This window comes from Impatiens glandulifera, chromosome 5, assembly GCF_907164915.1.
Source record: "Impatiens glandulifera chromosome 5, dImpGla2.1, whole genome shotgun sequence".
NCBI classification, from domain to species: domain Eukaryota; kingdom Viridiplantae; phylum Streptophyta; class Magnoliopsida; order Ericales; family Balsaminaceae; genus Impatiens; species Impatiens glandulifera.
In genome coordinates, this window is record NC_061866.1 from 4319265 (window position 1) to 4341334 (window position 22070).

General features: G+C 27.6%; 2 protein-coding genes across 2 annotated transcripts; both read left to right on the plus strand.

Moving 5' to 3' along the window:
- The first annotated feature begins 10516 nt into the window (after positions 1 to 10516).
- Positions 10517 to 16165, plus strand: LOC124938878 (putative white-brown complex homolog protein 30). Its single transcript, XM_047479402.1, has 14 exons — positions 10517 to 10731; positions 10836 to 10912; positions 11010 to 11285; positions 11371 to 11434; positions 11534 to 11677; positions 11837 to 11871; positions 12730 to 12803; positions 12888 to 13771; positions 13944 to 14240; positions 14354 to 14815; positions 15173 to 15321; positions 15401 to 15690; positions 15764 to 15897; positions 15963 to 16165. Exons 1-14 carry the CDS (start codon positions 10517 to 10519, stop codon positions 16117 to 16119), a joined length of 3258 nt encoding a protein of 1085 aa, XP_047335358.1. The 3' UTR covers positions 16120 to 16165.
- Positions 16166 to 21211: 5046 nt separating this feature from the next.
- LOC124938879 (indole-3-acetic acid-induced protein ARG7-like) lies at positions 21212 to 21616 on the plus strand. Its single transcript, XM_047479403.1, has one exon. The coding sequence runs from the start codon at positions 21212 to 21214 to the stop codon at positions 21614 to 21616; it is 405 nt and encodes a 134-aa protein (XP_047335359.1).
- Positions 21617 to 22070: the final 454 nt, after the last annotated feature.

Sequence of the window (22070 nt, forward strand, 5' to 3'; positions counted from 1 at the left end):
GAATTTTAAAAAAAAATAGTTATTCTTAATCAATATTATCCATCAAATTATAATTCAATGTCAATTTTGTATTAACAAAAATGAAACACATGTCATATATGCAAGTGTTGAATATAACTATTAAAAATGTCATATATGCAAGTGTTGAATATAACTATTTAAAAAATAGTGTTATGTTTTTTACAAACACACAGAAAAAAGTTGTAATACAATTTTATATGGAAAGATATATAGAATTTTCCATTGTATACTCATGCGACTTATGTATCTAATAATCTATAAAGATTACATTTGCCCTTGTATATATAAAGTGTTGAATATAATTAATGATACATAGTGTGATGATAATTTTACAAATTTATAAAAAAAAAAGTGCAGGCCAATCTTTTTATATGGAAAAATCATCATCAATATTCACTGAAATAATGGTTCTTAACCATTTTGTATCAAATTTTTTTTTGACGCAAGACATCTTTTCCTCCTAATAATTAAGATAGTTTTATTAAATATTTTTTAAAAATTTTGAATATCTTAATGAAAGATTTTACCACATTTTCCTTTTTGTTTTGGATAGAGATTTGGACAATTGTGTATCGAGATCAAAATCTAGAATTCGGTCAACAAGGCTCATTTGATGTTAATTTTTTAAGTATTTTTGGATTTTATTCAAAAAATAATTAAAGTATGAGTTATTAATTATTAAAATATTCTTTTATATTTAAAATTTAATAAAAGTAGAGTAAGAGTATTTTAATATTTTTTATTAATAAATTAAATAATTTGATAATTATAAAGATCAATATGATGGAGAATTTTTTTAAAATATTTACTCAAAATAACTCAACTAATTCATGATCAAACGTGATCCTAAAGTTGATATATTAGGTAAAGAATTTGTTTATGGAATTTGTTATGTTTGGTTGGATCATTCATTTCAATATATTAATTAGCAGAAGGACATTTGATTGGTTAAAATTTGAACATATGATATAACATAAGAAATGTCGGATACAATCTCACAATTGCATTGTGATCAAATTCGACACTTAATTTTAATAAGTAAAGTTAATAGGCGAATCAACTAGGATATCTATATATATATATAATGATGCTTAATTTTTAAAGTGTCCGGATTGCCGGGTCGAGAGTTGTGGTTAATTTGGATACTTGGGTCGGATTGTGGGTTGACCCGTTTTTAAATTTAAAACGGTTAAAAATAAAATTAAAAATGCTAGAGGTATGTTTCGAACTTGCAACCTAACAAAACAAGCACAACTCTTTAACCAACTAGACTACAAAAATTTTATATTTTAAATTCAACACCAAATTTGATAAACGCTGGACGTTTTAATATTAATATAAGTTCAACTTTTTAACTAACTAATCTATATATATATAATGATGCTTAATTTTTAAAGTGTCTGGTTTGCCGGGTCGAGAGCTGTGGTTAATTTGGATACTTGGGTCGGATTGTGGGTTGACCCGTTTTTAAATTTAAAACGGTTAAAAATAAAATTAAAATGCTAGAGGTATGTTTCGAACTTGCAACCTAACAAAAACAAGTACAACTCTTTAGCCAACGAGGCTACAAAGAATTTATATTTTAAATTCAACACCAAATTTGATAAACGCGGTACGTTTTAATATTAATATAAGTTCAACTTTTTAACTAACTAATATATAATGATGTTGAGTAAATAGATACTTGGGTCGGATTGTGGGTTAACTCACCCATAAACTTAAAACGGTTAAAAATAAAATTAAAAATGTTATCCGTAATTTTTTTCACGGTTTTTTATATTATTACTCGTGCAAATGCACGAGCTAAATGTTAGTTTAATATAATAAAGATTGATGTTGAAGAGATTAAGACAATGTTTAATAAAGTGATTTATTACTTAATAATTTATTTAATATAAGTATATTTGATAAATTATATTTATGATTAATTAATTTTTATTGACTTAAATGAAAATATATTAAAAATAAATAGTTAAAATATCTAACATATTTTGAAAGATGAAAAAAATCACTAAAGGACCATTCTATCCTTGTAATAAAATTACTTTAATATATAAGATTTATTAGGTTTTATTTATTTTTTCTATACAAGATTGTATTGAGATTTATTTATTTTTTCTATTTCCAAGTAAATAAATTGTTTTTTTTTTATCAAATTTTAAATGTTACGAAATTAATTTTTAATATCGATTAAAAGATTAAAAAACTAAAAATGTATATAGATCTAAACAAATTATAAAATGATTATAAAAATGTATAGAGATTAAATTTATAACATGATTATAAAAATGTATAGAGATTATATATATTCATTCTCATGTATATATATTAGTTAATAAATTATAAATTAATAATTTAATATAAAAAATAAAAATATTTATTTTTGTTATTTTTATTTAATATATAAAATTATATAATTCAATATTTATGTTTATTATCTAATATAATTAATATTTAATGATATAATAATCTTGATATATACTTTCACATATTAGTTTTAAATATTATTAAATTAATTTAAGTATTGAATATTTAAAATTTAGATGTTTAAATTTAATTAATTTAAATTTTTATTTTTAAATATTTAAATTATTTATATAGTGTTTGATAACTTCACTTATCATTTAATTTAATATATTAAGATATATTTATAATTACTCATTTTTATAAATTTAAATAATAATATGATAAAAATAAAAATATCAAGTTTATTTTAAAAATTGGGAAAAGTTGAACAAGTTACTTACGAAAAATAAATTTAAAAAATAATAAAATAAACATTTCATCTAAATCTAATCAAATTAATGATATATAACATTGTATCGGTTTTCTATTATTTTTATTTTTATCATAATTGACCAAACTAATAATATTACAAAATTATATATATATATATATATATATATATATATATAATTATATATATATATATATCCATATTTTGTATCTTAATTATAATTAATTATTTTTATCTTATTAAAATAAAATAAAATTAAAATCACACAAATTAAAATGGATTTTAAATGAATTTTATTTTGTTAATTAATTTGTCTTGAACTTTTATTTTGCAGATGCAAGGAAAGAAAAAAATACTAGTCGACCCAAATGGAGATGCCCAAACCTCAAAAAGAGCTCAAACAACCTAGGCGTCAATATTAAAACATTTTAAATGAAATGGATCCTGTTATATTTTAGTATTATATTTTAGTATATTCTTACCATTGATCTACATGGATGAATATGTATATAGAAATATTTTAAACTAAGTTAAGTGTATAAATCTCAAATAAAAAATTTAAAACTTTTATATAAATCATTATATATGTTACCCATTTGAAAATATGTCTCTTACTATTAAAATTCGTCTATTCTCTTACTATTAATCGTATCGACCCAAGAATTGAACTGTCCTAGTCCATGTAAAAAAATGTGGAAAAAATTTTACTTTCTTAATTTGACAAAATCATTCTTCACTTAATTTAATATAATATATGAGGTACTTATTTAATATAAATTTATTAATGTATTTATAATCACTTATTTTTTAATTTAAATAAAATTAAAATATTTAATTTATTATAAGAGAATAAAAAAAAATTAAACACTCCCTCTTAGTATCAAAGACAAATTTATCATTTTAAATTTAATAAAATTATTCATATATCATTTGTATTGTATTTCTTTTCTTTATAATAGACTTTATTTTAATTAGGAAGATTCTATGCAAAGAAAATGAACAAATATATAAGCGAATTAAATAAAAAAAAAAAAATCTAAAAAAAAATTGAAATATAATATATCATTGATTACTATATTTAATAGTTTAAAACAACTTAATCAAATACAGTAAGTATAAATTTTCACCTTCAATAATTTTGTTTTATAAAAAATTGATATATTTCAGTTCAATTTTTTTTATTCACAACATTACAGATTACAAATAAATTATAAAAAATTAATAATATTTAAATTTTATTACATAAATTTTACCATTATATTGTGATTGACATGAATTTCATAGTATCATAATTGTGAGACACTTCTTACATAAAATATATAAGTTTAAGAAATTTTAATATTATGTGTATGTTTTTCTTTTATTTATATCATTTTTTTTAATATTGTGTGGAGTCATCTTAACTCATATTTATTATAAACTTTCTATTAAAGAATATTTTTTGAGATTGGGACAACTAAAATATAATCTTGCAAATATAATCATTTTTATTTAAAATTTTAGTTTTTCATTTTATTGATTTAATTTTATTTTTCTATTTGTTAACGTGAATTTTCACATTATTTCAAATTGACAAAAATAATATTTAAACGAAATATGTATGTGTCTTTTCTCTTTTATACCTAATTGTTTCAGCTTTTACTATATCCTCTAAAATATTCTAGACATAATTTATTGTTTATCAAAATTTCAAAATATTATTTAAAATATATGTATAATTTTTATTAAAAAATAATATTTAATCATTTTTTTTTACGTTAACATCATCAAATTCTTGTTTCAAAACTACATATACCATCAAATTCTTGTTTCAAAACTACATATTCCTATATATAAGTGTTATTATATATAATTGTAATTTTTTTTCTTAAACAATAACGTTAATTATTATTTTTATTAAAAATAATAATAATTCAATTTTATAATATTTTATGTAAAAAATATATATTGATAATAATATTATAAATTAAAATAATAAATATTTATTCATTATTTAAAACATGTCAAAATATAGAATTAAATATATTTTTATTATTTGAATATATATATATATATAATCTATTTATTATATTGCGTGTATTAATTATATATATATATATATATAATTAATTAAATATTAATATTATTATTTAAAATACAATTTTACTTCTAATTTTATTGTAGAATATCTTATGAAAAAATAAAATAATTAATTTTTAAATAAAAATAATTAATTTATTAAAAAAAAAATTATTATTGAATTTTTTCACCAAAAATAAACTTAAATTTATTAATTGTAATTGTATAATCTAAGACCTCTCATTACTAATATTGATACTTTTTTTCGACCATTTATATAGAACTTTTATCATCATTTATTATTAATCTTCGGGTCCTTTAAAATTTCATTTTAGTTATAAGATTTTTAATATAAAATATCTTAGAATGATGAAAAATAAACATTAATTATAATAAAATAAAAAATAGTTACATTTCTATTTTAAAAAACTAATATTCATTCGCATTTAAAAATTAATTATCATCTTTTTGTCACCCAAATTAAGTTACACCCTACTAATTTTGAGACCTTACTTCAAATATTCTTCAATTGACCTCATTATTATTTTCGTTACCTAATTTTTGAACATTTTGTACCGACCTCTTAACATATCTCATTACTAATTTTTATGTTATTTAATATATCATTTTACTCATTAATTTTTTATTATAAATATATTGTTATTTTATGAAAAAATAATATTAATAATGGTTAACCAAAAAATAGTTAAATTTTTTATTTTAGAAATAATTAGTAAAAAAAATTAATATTCATTAGACTTTAGAAAATGATATTGATCATTTTTTTACCATCCAAAATAAATTTAAAATTTACTAATATTGTGACATCACTTCAAACATTTCTCAATTAATTACTCGTTATTTCACTTCAAGCATGATGTAATGAATTTTACTCTGCCTTATTACTAATATACGTGTTATTTTAAATGTTAGTTAATTAATAATTTTTTATTATAAAATATTTTATCATTTTATAATTAAAAAAATTATAGTAATAATATGATTAAATAAAAATATATTTAAATTTCTAATTTAAAAAAAAAACTAATATTCCATCAAAATAAACTTTAACATATTTATGACTTCACTTTTTTGTTTAAACAATCTCTAATTATCTCTCATTAGATTTCACTTCGAAAATTTTGTAGCGATCTTATCTTTACTTTTAGCGTTCCTTAATCGACCTCTCATATTATTAATCTTGTGACTAACACTCACTTTCTCAATTTGAACCATAATTTTTCATCCCTCAAATTCTGACTCATACATATTATTATATCTTTTATCTTTCAAAGATAATATTGATAATGATTAAACAAAAATATAATTCAATTTTTAATTTAAAAATAATTAATATTCTACCAAAATAAAATTTTAACTTACTAATAGTGTGATATCGCTGTAATTATTCTCTAATTAATCTCTCATTATGCTTCATTTCGAGCACTTTGTCCTGATCTTACCATTACTTTTGACATTCTCTAATCGACCTCTCATTTTAATATTCTTGTGACCAACACTAAATAAAATATATTTAAAATATTAATTTAAAAACAACTAATATTCTACCAAAATAAACTTCGACTTACTAATATTGTGACCTCACTTTAAGCATTTTCTAAAAATTTTCATTATAGACCTCATTTCGAGTTACCCTTACTTTTAATCAACAAAAAAAATTCACACACATCTATATATATATAATGATGCTTAATTTTTAAAATGTCCGGATTGCCGGGTCGAGAGCTGTGGTTAATTTGGATATATGTCAGAGTAAATGGACATTTGGGTCGGATTGTGGGTTGACCCGCCCATAAACATAAAACGGTTAAAAATAAAATTAAAAATGCTATTGGTATGGTTCGAACTTACAACCTAACAAAATCAAGTACAACCTTTTAACCAACTAGGCTAATAACACTTTATATTTTAAATTCAACCCAAAATTTGATAAACGCGTGACATTTTAATAATATAAGTTCAATTTTTTAACTAACTAATCTATATATATATATATAATGATGCTTAATTTTTAAAATGTCCGGATTGCCGGGTCAAGAGCTGTGGTTGATTTGGATATATGTGAGAGTAAATGGACACTTGGGTCGGATTGTGGGTTGACCCGCCCATAAACTTAAAACGGTTAAAAATAAAATTAAAAATGTTATAGTTCGAACTTGCAACCTAACAAAAACAAGTACAACCTTTTAACCAACTAGGCTAATAACACTTTATATTTTAAATTCAACCCAAAATTTGATAAACGCGTGACATTTTAACAATATAAGTTCAATTTTTTAACTAACTAATCTATATATATATAATGATGCTTAATTTTTAAAGTGTCCGGATTGCCGGGTCGAGAGTTGTGGTTAATTTGGATATATGTGAGAGTAAATGGACACTTGGGTCGGATTGTGGGTTGACCCGCCCATAAACTTAAAACGGTTAAAAATAAAATTAAAAATGCTATTGGTATGGTTCGAACTTGCAACCTAACAAAATAAGTACAACATTTTAACCAACTAGGCTAATAACACTTTATATTTTAAATTCAACCCAAAATTTGATAAACGCGTGACATTTTAACAATATAAGTTCAATTTTTTAACTAACTAATCTATATATATATAATGATGCTTAATTTTTAAAGTGTCCGGATTTTCGGGTCGAGAGCTGTGGTTAATTTGGATATATGTGAGAGTAAATGGATACTTGGATCGGATTGTGGGTTGACCCGCCCATAAACTTAAAACAGTTAAAAATATAATAAAAAAATGCTATAGGTATGGTTTGAATTTGCAACCTAACAAAACAAGTACAACCATTTAACCAACTAGGCTAATAACATTTTAAATTTTAAATTTAACCCAAAATTTGATAAACACGTGACATTTTAACAATATAAGTTCAACGTTTTAACTAACTAATCTATATATATATATAATGATACTTAATTTTTAAAGTGTCCGGATTGCTGGGTCCAGAGCTGTGGTTAATTTGGATATATGTGAGAGTAAATGGATACTTGGGTCGGATTGTGGGTTGACCCACCCATAAAAATTTTACCGTAATATTTTTTTTACGGTTTTTTATATTATTACTCGTGCAAATGCACGAGATACATGCTAGTTTACATAGTGACTCACATATGTCATCTTACCCTTACTTTTGTCTTCTCTATCAATCACAAATTCATACAGCATATACGTAAAGACTCACATATGTCATCTTACCATAACTTTTGATATTTTCATGATCACAAATTCACGCCATATATCATCACATCAAGTATGCATTATTTTAATATTTATAAATTCGCATCAATTGAGACTCAAACTCTAGTCTCAAATATGAAATGTGAACACTTTAACCAGTAGACCACCTATGATTATTTAAATTAATAAAAAAATAATAATGGATTAATAGATAAAAGTTATAATGAATAAAAAAATTAATTAATTATATAAGGTATAAAATTATTTTTATATAAATACTAAGATAAAAATATTTTTTAAATATAATATATAATTAAATTAAATTAAATTAAAATAAGAGTTAAAATAATGGTATATATAATAAATATGGAGAGAAAATAAAAAATATATATTTTAACTAAAAAATATTTTTTAAAATTTATTTAATAAATATGGAGACTAATAATATTAAAAAGAGTTTTCATCTCTTTTAATTTAATTTTTTAATTAGTGACTCTTCACATTATTTGATAATAGTTTGTATAATTAACATATTAACAAATTCTTTAACCGATTTGTTTTGTCTCATAAAGTACTCTTACTTTTGACCTTCTCCATCAATCATAAATTCATACACGCATTTACGTGGGACTCACACATATCATCTTATTATTAATTTTTGGCCTTCTCCATCAATCATAAATTCACACACGTATTTACGTAGGACTCACATATGTCATCTTACTATTACTTTTTGGCCTTCCCCATTAACCACAAATTCACACACGTATTTATGTAAGGACTCACATATGATATATTACCCTTATTTGACCTTTCTCTTGTATCGAATATAAAATATGAACACTTTAACCACTAAACTATTTGTGATTGTTGAATTTAATTTAAAATATTATGCAAGTATAAATATTTAATCATCTTTAGTTAATAATATATTAAATATATAATAAATAGAAGAAAATTAATTAATTATATAAATAATAAATATACAGAGAAGAATAAAATTAATTTTTTAAAAATATTTTTAAAATCTATTATATAATTATATTAAATAGGGCAATAATAAAACAATAGAATAAAATGTAAAGAATGTATAAAATTATTGTTTAATAAATTATTTAGAACTTTTAGTTAAAGATTAAGGTATTTTTTTAAAAAACAATTAAGATATATTAAATTTTAAAAAATAAGTTAAAATAATGGTACATATAATAAAAATGAAAAATTATATATGTATAGATAATTAATTGAATAATAGATAAAAAAATATATAATGAATAAAAAAAATTAATTATATAAATAATAAATATGAAAAGAATGTATAAAACTAATTATTTAATAAATTATTTGAAAATTTAAAATAAAAACTAAATTAAAATATTGTTAAAATATATTGTATAATTATATTAAACTAATCAAATAATTAAAATAATTGAATAATAGATAAAAATATATAATTAATAAAATAAAAATAATTAATTATATATGTATATAATTAATTTTTAAATAAATTATTATTATTTTTTAAATATTAATATAAAAATATTTTTAAATTTTAATATATAATTATATTATCGCGAAAAAAGAGTTAAAAAATTATGCATATATTAAATATAGAAAAGAAAATAAAAAATATATAATTTCTGTATATTGATTAATTAGTTAAAAGATTTAATTTTTATTATGAAAAATATATTTCTTTATAAATTTAATGTTAAATTTAAAATATAAAGACATTTTAGTTGAGTCAAAGACCTTCAAAGGGGCAAGGGCACGCCCATACACCACTCGTGGGCACGTTGAAAAACTCTCATTCTTATTTATAATGGGTGACATATTCCTATGTTAGCGAAGATGGTATTAGTCCTAAATCCTAGAAGTGAGGCTCTTCAATTAGATCGATATAAATCAAGCAAAATATTTAAATCTTTGTTATATATTTAAATTAACCACTTTTCACCTAACAAATACAAAAGAAATATTATAATTCATAATATTATATATAATATATATATATATTGAAGAAAAAAAATAGAAATAATTATGAATCAATGGCTAGTTTTTGGAGGGAAAATGGAGCATAGAAAAGGAACGGTGGGGCGCAAATGGATGCAAATTAAGATTTCTTCCTTCAATATCGCATAACCGTCGCTCCCCCGCCATTTCTTCGTCTAAAAACCATGGAATTCCTTCCTACCTCTTACAACTCTCTCTCTCTCTCTCCGAATCCATCCGTCAGAACATTTTCAACCCCCAAAATCCTCCCTTTCTTCTCTCTTTCTTTCACTGGCCAACCTCTCTCTCTCTTTTCTGTCAATACCCACACATTCTTGGAAGACTATCAACGTCATCCTGATCAAATCTTAAGCTAAGTTTTTCACCATCGAAAAACTCAATCTTGTGCTATGAGGTCGTGTTCTTTTCCAGGAAATCGTCTTCTTATTCCTCCTCCATGTTTGTGATAGTTCAACATTGATAAATCGAAATGAATGGACCTATTATTCGGGCTTTTCCTTTACTTATTCTGTTTCTGGGAATTGCACCGAGCGGTTGGTGTCTAGAGGGAGATGCATATAGTGACTCTAGAAATCCAGCTATGTTACCTCTTGTAACAACCCTAATCTATAACCAGATGTCAAATGTCACCTCTCTTTTCAAGAATGACGTCTCAAATTATCTGGGTTATTGCGTAACGGACGTGTAAGTGTGTTGCTAAAATGATATTACGCCTTTAATCAGCAACCAAATGGCGTGACCAACTGACCATGAATATTGTTGTATTGGTTTTGGTATTTTCATCACAGGGATGCTGAGTGGAATGCTGCTTTCAACTTTTCAGACAATCTTGATTTCGTTACCAATTGTGTCAAGCAGATAAAAGGTAAACAAATCAATCAATCTATGAATGAATGAATGATTTAAATTGAGAGGATTGTCCAGGTATTGAGATTTTCATCTTTGTATCAATCATTTAACAGGAGATGTCACACATAGGCTATGCACTGCTGCAGAAGTAAAGCTCTACTTCAGTAGCTTTTTCGAATCAAAATCTTCAGCTGCTCAATTCTTACGTCCCAACAAGAACTGTAACTTAAGTTCCTGGGCTCCTGGATGTGAGCCAGGGTGGTGTTCCAGTGTTCCTGCCAATGTTAAAATTGACATGAAGAACACCAATGAAATACCCGATCGGACTGAAGATAGTCTTCCCTGTTGCGAAGGATTCTTTTGCCCTCAGGGCCTTACTTGCATGATCCGTGAGTCTAGTAATTCTATTTGCTTCCTATTTAATGTAATCTAACTACTCTTAACTTTCTTTGTGATCCCATCTCTCATTTTTAGCTTGCCCGTTGGGTTCTTACTGCCCTCGTGGAAATCTTAATACAGCAACTGGCATTTGTGATCCGTGAGTATAATGGAACTTCTATTCTATTCGAATGTTTGATACTACTATATAGGACTTCTATCATTTGCTTATTCAAATATAAATGGAGAAAACCTGCAGATACCGTTATCAGTTGCCTCCTATGTCGAATCATAGTTGTGGTGGTGCCGATATGTGGGCTGATGTTTCGACTAGTAAGGAGATATTCTGTTCAGCTGGATCATACTGTCCAACCACTACCAAAGAGATTTCTTGCAGTAGTGGGTATTGAATTTGTTCCAAAAACTCTTCTACTTGTACATTTTTCTTTTCAGATATATTGTATATTCATTTTAATTGAAGTCCTTTCTTCAGTTGGATAACAAATGAGTTAGTGATTTCCATATTTTACCTAATAATCTTTATTTGTTCTTATCATTTCAGGCGTTATTGCCAAATGGGTACAACAGCTCAAAAAAGTAAGTAATAGTTCAATGCATTGTTATAGAGTGGTATTATGTATGGAGCTCACTTTGGTAAAATTTTCATGTAAAGGCTGGTTTGAAAGAAAAATAAATAAAGGATTAGGGTTTACAATGTTCTGGGTACTTTCTAGTATAGAACATTCTACAGAACTCTTGTTGATTTTGGTTAAGAATGTTTTTAGGGTCGTTTGATAAATTGAAAATTAAGTGTTTATTATTGGATTTTTTAAGGGCCGAATTAGTTAAGTGTTTAAAAATTAAATTAAAATATCTAAATTGAAGTACTTACATATTTGATAAAATATGAAACTAATGTCGGGAAATTATTTTAAGAATATTTACCCTTATAGAGACGTAATTTGATTAAGGGTTAAATTTGCCTTTATATGCTTATATTACTAAGTTAAGTCATTTATAGTTTATCGAATTAAGTCACATTTTTAAACTTCAATTCTTTTAGTTTAATTTGAGTTGAATTTCAATAATTAAGTGATTTTAAGTAACAATTATCAAATGAACTTAATTCAAATAAGTACTTAATTATTTAGATTATGTAATATGTTGTGTTATTAAACAATGTCTCAATCTGCATGATTGGATGTTGATTTTGATGTGCCAATTTTTGTCTTGGTGCCTCATTGTCATTCATTTAGTTTTTGAATTTTAATGTCTTTTGTTCCTTTTTTATTTTCATTTATGCAATTCTATTTGTCTTTTTCTGTTCTGCATGTATTTGAACTATGAGCTCTGTCATATAGCCTTTCTATTTAATATAAACATTATTAACCCGCTTTCGGATTTATAGTTTGAGGGGATTTTTTTATAGTTAGCCTTTTGGTGATCATTTCACAGGATGTTTTCAATTGAGTAATTGCAAGCCAGGAACTGCAGATCAAGATATCCATGTCTATGGAATCATTCTAATTGTAAGTGTTGTCTCATAATACAGAGATATTCTAAGCTAATTGTTGCCTCGATATTGACTATGTTGGCTAACTGTGTGCATATAGGTTGCACTGAGTTTGCTGCTGCTCATAATATACAATTTCTCTGATCAAGTCATAAGTACTCGTTATAAAAGAATGGCCAAGTCCAGGGAAGCTGCAGCAAGGAGCGCTAGAGAAACTGCCCAAGCAAGACAAAGGTGGAAGACTGCAAAAGATTTGGCCAAGAAAAGATCGCTTCAGCAATCCCGTTCGCAGAAAGCAGCAGACGCACCCAAGGTGGGGACTGATCAAGCTCCTCCTGCTGTTCCACCTCAGTCAAGTTCAGCTGAAAAACCATCTGCTGTTGTTGCTCCTAAAGGAAAAAAAAAGGATTCGACAAACCTCACAAAGATGTTGGATTCAATTGACGATAACCCAGAGAGCAATGAAGGTTTCAATTTAAAGATAGGAGACAGGAACATCAAAAAGCAGCATGTGCCCAAGGCAAAAGAGCTTCACTCTAAGAGCCAGATTTTTAAATATGCATACGGTCAACTTGAGAAGGAGAAAGCAAACGAGCAGAAAAAGAATATGACATTCTCTGGAGTTATCTCTATGGCAACTGATGACGATGAAGTCTTGAAAAGACCATCGATTGAGGTCGCTTTCAAGAACTTGACGATTACTCTTAAAGGGAAAAGAAGACACCTAATGAGATGTGTAAGTGGAAAACTCATGCCCGGTAGAGTTTCTGCAGTCATGGGTCCATCCGGTGCTGGAAAGACCACCTTTCTCTCTGCCTTGGCTGGAAAGATCACTGGATGTACTATGACTGGCTGTATTCTCATAAATGGAAAACTTGAATCCATTCATTCATTCAAGAAGATAATTGGTTATGTGCCACAAGATGACGTTGTTCATGGGAACTTGACTGTGGAGGAGAACCTACGTTTCAGTGCTCGATGCAGGTATTATGCTTAAACATAGCTGTTCGCCAAATTCTACTTCCATGCTGATAATTTGAAATGAAAACTCAAAGTAAATTTCTAATTGAATGAAGTTGTATTTCAAACTGTTACAAGTTCTGCTTTAACTAGTAAGTTTTTTTTCTTCTTTCTAATAATAACTTGTACTATTCAGGCTGGCATCTGATTTGCCAAAAGCAGATAAAGTGTTGGTTGTTGAAAGAGTAATTGAATCTCTCGGACTGCAACTGATTCGTGATTCACTAGTAGGAACAGTAGAGAAACGAGGAATCTCTGGAGGACAAAGAAAAAGAGTTAATGTTGGACTAGAAATGGTCATGGAACCTTCTTTATTGATATTGGATGAGCCAACCTCTGGTTTGGATAGTTCTTCTTCCAATCTACTTCTTAAAGCACTTCGTCGTGAAGCTCTTGAAGGTGTCAACATCTGCATGGTTCTTCACCAGCCAAGGTTTGTTAGTAAACATTAATTGAAACTAGTACTTGGAGGAATACATATATATATGTATACATATAATAGTCTTTGTTTGCATAAATTGTATTATTGATTTATTTCTTCCTCAGCTTTGTGCTATTCCAGATGTTTGACGATTTAATACTTCTCGCGAAAGGTGGTTTCACTGTGTACCACGGTTCTGTTAAGAAAGTTGAAGAATACTTTTCTGGTATTGGAATACATGTTCCAGAACGTGTTACTCCTCCTGACCATTTTATCGACATTTTGGAGGGTATAACTAAACCAGGACCGGGTTTAACTGCCCAGCAGCTCCCTGTCAGATGGATGCTTCACAATGGTTATGCAGTTCCCCCCGATATGATGGAAATATGCGACGAAATCTCAAAATCTTCATCCAATAAAGGTCAGAATAATACTAATAACGCTATTGCTGGGGAAACATGGCAGGATGTGTCCTTATCCACTGATTCTCAAAACGATCAAGTCGATTTCAATTATTCAAAGGGACACGATCTGTCTGGCCGCATTACTCCTGGTGTTCTTCGACAATATCGCTATTTCCTTGGCAGGTACCAATATTGAGCCTATTTGGAAATTACTCACGATCACGTTTTGAAAAATTGCCAAAGTAAAGTAATTTTTTGTTGCATTTGGTATAAAAAGTTTTGGCAACTTTTGAATCCAATTTTATATTTAGATGTTTACCATTTGATTATTGTGTTGGAGGCTAAAGAGTAAAGACAAGGGTCATTATGGCATTTCACAATTTATCGTTTTGGAAAATATAGAATGATTGTATTTGTAGCAAGTTGACTAAAGTCGATACCTAAACAGGCCATTGATCTCCTTCCTCTGTTCATTGGATGCAAGTTTTCTTCGTCAAATTATAAATGGAACAAATGTTTTTATTTTTAATTTTCTTTTAGGGTTGGAAAGCAGAGACTAAGAGAAGCTGATATGCAAGCAGCTGACTATTTGATCCTACTAATAGCTGGAGCAGCACTAGGGACTCTCTCGAAAACCACCGACGCAAGTTTTGGGGAACTCGGTTATACTTATACTGTAATAGCTCTTTGTAAGTGAAAATAGTAACAAGAATCTAAATATGATTGTTTTATACTTTTTTGTTCACTTTTTTGGTTTATGAATTGCAGCACTTCTGTGCAAATTAGCGGCCTTGAGATCATTTTCACTGGACAAACTCCATTATTGGAGGGAGAGCGCTTCTGGGATTAGCAGCCTGGCTTACTTCCTTTCCAAGGACACTATAGACCTTTTCAACACGATAGTGAAGCCATTGGTTTATCTTTCCATGTACTATTTCTTCAACAACACTAGATCATCGTTCGAAGATAATTATGCTGTCTTGGTCTGCCTTGTTTACTGTGTGACCGGAATGGCTTATGTGTTTGCCATAATGCTTGAACCTAGTCCTGCTCAATTGGTAAACATAAACACATTCACACATAATTTTCTTACTGCTGTTATTGACATTTTTTTATAATTTGCATTGGTAGTGGTGTGTACTGCTTCCAGTGGTGTTAACTCTGATTTCAAACCAAGATAAAGACAGCCAAGTCTCGAGACTTGTGGGAAATTACTGCTATCCAAAATGGGCTATGGAAGCCTTTCTCCTTGCTAATGTTGAAAGGTAAAAAAATATATACATTTAAATAGTATAGAGATTTAGAAATTTATTGGTTGTTTCTTAATCAGGTACAATGGAGTTTGGGTAATAACGCGATGTGGAACGTTATTACAGAGTGGTTATGATCTTCACAACTGGGGAAGATGTCTGACTTGCCTCATAGTGACTGGAGTACTGTGTAGATTTATAGCTTATTTTTGTTTGGTCACATTCCAGAAGAAGTGATTTTGATTTGATTTGATTATTTTGATGACTTCCTTTTTGTGTGAGTCTTATAAATTAAGATGGGATTGCACCAGAAGTAGGATGGTTTCATAGTAGCAATGTAAAGTGAAATTGTGTTGGTATAAATTGGGAATTACTATTATTTTATGGGTGAAGAAATGAGAAATTAGAAATGGGTTAATAATAATAATAATAATAATAATAATAAATAATAATAATGAATGGAATTATGGGGATCTCTATTTTGTATAGTCTTCTTATATACCCTACCCTCTGAGGTTGCCACCCAGGAAGCATGGAGATGAGTTAAAGAAATGTTGGGTTCTTTTTAATGGAGTTTCAGTCTCCAGCTCAACTGCTGCCACATGCACGTGCATAAGGTATTGCTGCCAGTCCAATCAATTTTTTATTTTTTTTACTTTAAGTAAAAGTTATTTTATTGTTTTAGATCAAAATTATTGATTTAGCATGTAGTAGTTTCTCACTAAGTTAAGATATGACTTGGGGAATATGGGTAGTAGGGCATGTGTTGAGTAGTGAAATCTAAATTAAATTTGGTTTTTTTTTACATTAAATTTATACAAATTCGTTTTCGTGTTTATTATCAGTTTAGTAACTTTTTAATTAGCATGTTTTTATTCCTGATTAATACATGTTTATCTATTTAGTCCGATTTTAATATTTAAAAAATAAATTACAAGTAAAATATTTAAACCAATTAATAAGTTAAAAGTATAAAATTTAAAAGAAAAAGTTACATTTTTTAGTCATAATCAAGTTAATATAAGTCACATATATGATGTTGTTATTCATTATTCTTATGGGTGTGGTGGTGAAAATTAAGAGAATAATGTGCATATTTCTATGAGGATCTCGTTTTGTTATCTAATTAGTTGGGATAAAGTTAAAATGTTTTAAAGATTAAGGAGGTCTAGATATTTGAGATCTTATTTCTTTTAATAAAGCTCTTCTATCACAATGATGTAGTAAATTTACAATGGAGCTGAATAGTCTTTGAGCATCGATAATCATGTATAAATATGGTAATGATTGGTCTGGTTGGTTCACTAAAATGTTTAATTATTCAGCGGAGTGTGACATTTAAAGAGAAATTTATCCTATGTGGAAACAATTTCGTGAGCAATCGAGATTCATTGTGAGGGATAGTTTTTTATTAGATTTTGGGATGACATTTTGTGTAGTATCAAAAGTCTAGCTACGACATATTTTGAGTTTGTTTTCATTGTTATATGTAGAAATGTCATTGTTAAGGACATGTTGATTCTCGGTCTAGTGTTTTGCTAGTCGAATTAGATATAAAATGAGATTAAATATTATGGAGATTTCGTCTCATAATAGAGTTTAGTTTTGGTAAGAGTGTCACCGTCTAAACAAGACATTATACGTTGACAAAATATGAAAAGTTTTCATGTGGGGCATTGCTACAAGTTGTTCGCTAAGATGATTTCATATAATTTTTACTGGAAAAAATTTTGGGAGTCAAAATTTTATCTAAGATCTTGTGTTTGGATGGAGCGTCGTTCATGGTGGAATTCTAAAAGATGATATGTGCATGAAAAAATATTATATTATGGCTAGTCGTATGTGTCAAAAATAAGTGAATCGGTAACTCACTTTTGTATTGTCGAATGATAACTAGTATTTGGAGCATTTTGTAGAGTATTACTGAGATTTATTGGGTGATGCCCGAGTCTTTAAGTAGTTGCTGGAAAATTGGATTTATACGAATGATATGGCAGACCTACATATTTTTGATTACCATCCCAATTATTTTTTAGTAGACTATCTGGTTGGAGAGAAATCGTCGAACTTTCAATGATAGTAGTCGTCCGATGCATATCATTCATAATACTATTATTATGATGCTTTCTAAAATTCGTTCAAAAAGTCAGTAGAGTATGTCCGAGAGTTAATTGTTCTTTTCGAGGATTTACAAACTTGATAAATTTTTTAATTATTATTTTTTCTTATTTTTTAATTTGTTATTTTCATGTAATTCTTTTCGATGTGTTTAAACAATTTTTCATTTTTAATATACATGGACCTTTTTAAAAATAAAAAATTTATTTTATAATTATTTTATAATTTATATGAGTTAAAAATATTATTTAAATTAAATTAGAAAAAATATTTGTATAAAACAATAAATTAAAAGTATAAAATTAATAACCTTAAAATATTTTTATCAATAAAAATACTAAGATGTACAATAAATAAATAAATAAATTTGGTTCTTATAGAATTTAATTATTTTTCAAAACACTTTTCTCTCGCTTTCATAAACAAAAGCATACTTTTTATCATATCATTTAACTCGAAATACCTTATCCAAATTATTTCGATTTTGTTTAAATTGTGGTTTGAGCCTCAACGGTATAAAATTCTTTAGTGTTCAAACATCAAACTTAAAAAAAAAAAAAAATCAGTTATTCAATAGTCACAATGATTATATAAACATTACACATACTATCCCAAGAACATTCCAAAATCAAACTCCAACATCCCATATAAAATTACTATGTATCATGTTTTTGTTGATTCCTTGCACTGTTAGGTTTGGTTATTTGAATAATCTTCAAATAACTCCACCATCTTTTCACATATCCCTTCATTAATCTTAGAATTTTTTAAATAAACAATTCAACTTCATAGTTCCAATCTGAACAAAATTATTTAAACAACCCTCAACCTTAACCTAAAAAAAGCCAAACTTGTGGCTAAATTGTAAACAATCCACTCCACTCAAATAATGACATGTTGAATAAGTATGCCCTGTCATATATGTCTTGAATTGACCATTATTTTCTTTAAAGAAAATGTAAGAAGTCTCTGAATACTATCTTTTACCATTGTTTCCAAATTAAAACAGCTATACACTTGTCTAGGAGGGATGGATGATGGGGAGTGAGGTTCAAATAATTTGTCTGCAAGACAAATTGATCTGACATTAATGTACTGTACAAGAGTGCCCTGTTTTTGAAGCCTTATGATGACACTTCACAATCACAATCATTCTTCTTTTAATTGAACACTTCTAATCACAACCACTAACCTTAAACCCTTTCCTTAATCACCCATATCTTAACGTTTTATTGACAGAAATCTACCTAAACTCTGCTCCCCTTTCCCTCAACCACAAGTTAGGACACATTGACCCTATTTCTAATTAAACAACTTTCTTTTTTAATCTGAATAGTACGAATATGACAGAAAGAAAAAAAAAAGAATCTAATCTACTTTCTGGAAAGCCTTTACTGGGACATGGACTTCTAATGGCCTATGTCATATTGCCTTGGTCTTTGAAGATAGCTTCTTCCTATTTAAATAACCAACTATAGGGAATCCATTTAGCTCAAATTATAAGACTTCTGAGTCAACTAAATGATACGGAACGGGGAAAATATTGATATGAAAGTTGTAGGGAATGATGTGTCATTTTTTGATTTGATTGAAAATTTAATAATAGAGATTTTTTAAATTTTAAATCCACTCAAGAAATGACACGATAAGTAATCTTCTTGTGATGTTAGCTGAGCTTGATCTTTTAATAATCATACTAGTACTATTATTTTTTTTATGGCAACTTCATCTCCTATAACTTAATGAAACAAAAGATTATTACTCTATCTGAATCTGAATACTAAACTCGCACTAATCATTATTGAACTTTGTTGACTTTTATCCCTTCTTGGTGGCTTCTAATCATAATCTAGTATTTCATGCTCATACTAAATTTAACTCTGCAAAATCTCTAATTAATTAACTATTGGGTGTAACTTATACTGGTCAAAGCTTAGATCGGGCATTGGGGTTTGTGAAAGAATGAATGAATCTCTTCCCATATTTGTTCCTGCAAATACCAAAACATATATATGATCCTCCTGTACGGCCATATTCTTGTCAGACAGATCTAAATCTAATCTAGATAACAAAAAAGTCTTAAGCACACAGGAGGAAGGATGATACGGATCGTACCCAAAAAAAAATATTATTACCACTACTACAAGATCACCTAAGAGAAGAAGAATACTTTATTACAAGATAATAATAATAATAATGATATTTCCCATTACATTACAAAAAGCTAGTGCATCATTAAAGGAGGCAGAAAGAGCAAGCAAAATCATTTATAATGGCTTTCCATTGTACATCATGTGATTTCCAGCTATTTTATTAAACTAATTCAAAAAGATTGCACTCCATCATTTAAATCATTCCATATCCACCATTACATTACATTAATCATATAATAATAATATTTCAACAGTTAATCAATGCATTATTATATATAGAGATATGTCAATGAGGTACAAGAGTACCTAAATCCCAACCTAGCCTGATCTTTTTAGTCATTTTTTTTTGTTTTTGTAAATGGTTCCGTGTGAAGACTCGAGTTCATGACATTGAGAGCATGAGTTTATACGTTTTACCACTGAACTAAATACCTCCTCTTTTTAGTCATCTAAGAGTCTCCAAAATCAACATGTACCCATAAATGGTTTCATTCAAATCATCTATCAAGATAGTAAATAATAGAAGAAAAACAAGATATCTTGATCCCATCACTAGTGGGAGACGCACCAAGCCCAGGAAACTTATCCATGCATCCATATCTCTAGATCTTCTTATCTTTATAATTACTATGTACCACTCTCAGTTAGAGGTGGGGTCTGGTTTCTGTGAACTACTCATGTTGACCCACCATCATGATCATCATCAATTCATCATCATCTCTCTCTCAATCATTCAGTGCATGTTCGTACAATGTCGTATAGAGATGATGCATATACCGTATTAAAACCAGCTAGATTTTTTTTTCTTTCTTTTTACAGATTGGCAACGCGCAGAAATCCAGCACGCTACAAAATCCGCTCCACCATTAATTCACACTTCACAGCTCACCCTTTATCTCTCCCTCATAATCATCATCATGTCAACGTTTTCATTTTTTTTTAATTAAAGATCTTTTTCCTCCAATCTCTCCTTTATATATATACCCATATCATTTTAATATCATCACGAATAACCATTCCTTTTATCTATCTATCTATCTCTTTCTTCTTCTATTAACATGAAGAACATTAAAAAAGGAAACTTTCTGAGAACATGCTTGAAGAAGTGGGAAAAGATTGGCAAACCTGCTAATGAAGCTTGTGAAGAGTGCTATTGTCTGTGGGCTGCTGCTAACGAGGAAGAGGAAGAAGAAGAAGAAAAAGACTTCATTCCAAGAGATGTTCCTAAAGGTCACCTGGTTGTATATGTGGGTGAATATCAGAAGAGATATATAATAAAGATTACAATTCTCAACCATCCACTTTTTCAGGCATTACTTGATCAAGCAAGGGAAGAATATGATTTCAATCCAACCTCTAAACTTTACATACCTTGCAATGAAAACTTGTTCCTCGATGTTATCCGATGCGCCAACTCTCCACGGGATCGGAGAAGAATCTCCTTTTCAGGCTGCTGCTGCTGATTTTGATCAAAAATTGACCAAAACAATTTATTGGCCTCTGCTGCTTATTATTTTCCTGCCTCAGAAGAGCCCCACTTTGGCGGGACTAGAAAACGCCCCTTTGTTCATATTGCATGAAAAATTATGCTATTCCTTTTCTTACCATCATAAGTAGAATGAATAGCACCCTAATCTAAGAGATTTTTTTGCTCAGTACTTAATTAAAAATCTAATGATAACAAAATATGAGACCAATGATTGATGAAGATAATGGAGATGATGATGGATTTCTAGCATATAAAAGTTGTCTTAAGCAATCATAAGTAAATTAATTGTTACTTAATCAACTTTTTTTTACACAAGCATCTCCCACCACACTTCAATCCAGGAGACTTCAGTCTCTAACTAGTTGAAACTGTCTCATCAGATAAACTACGCTGATTCGGTTATTATACCCATTACCCAATAATAATAA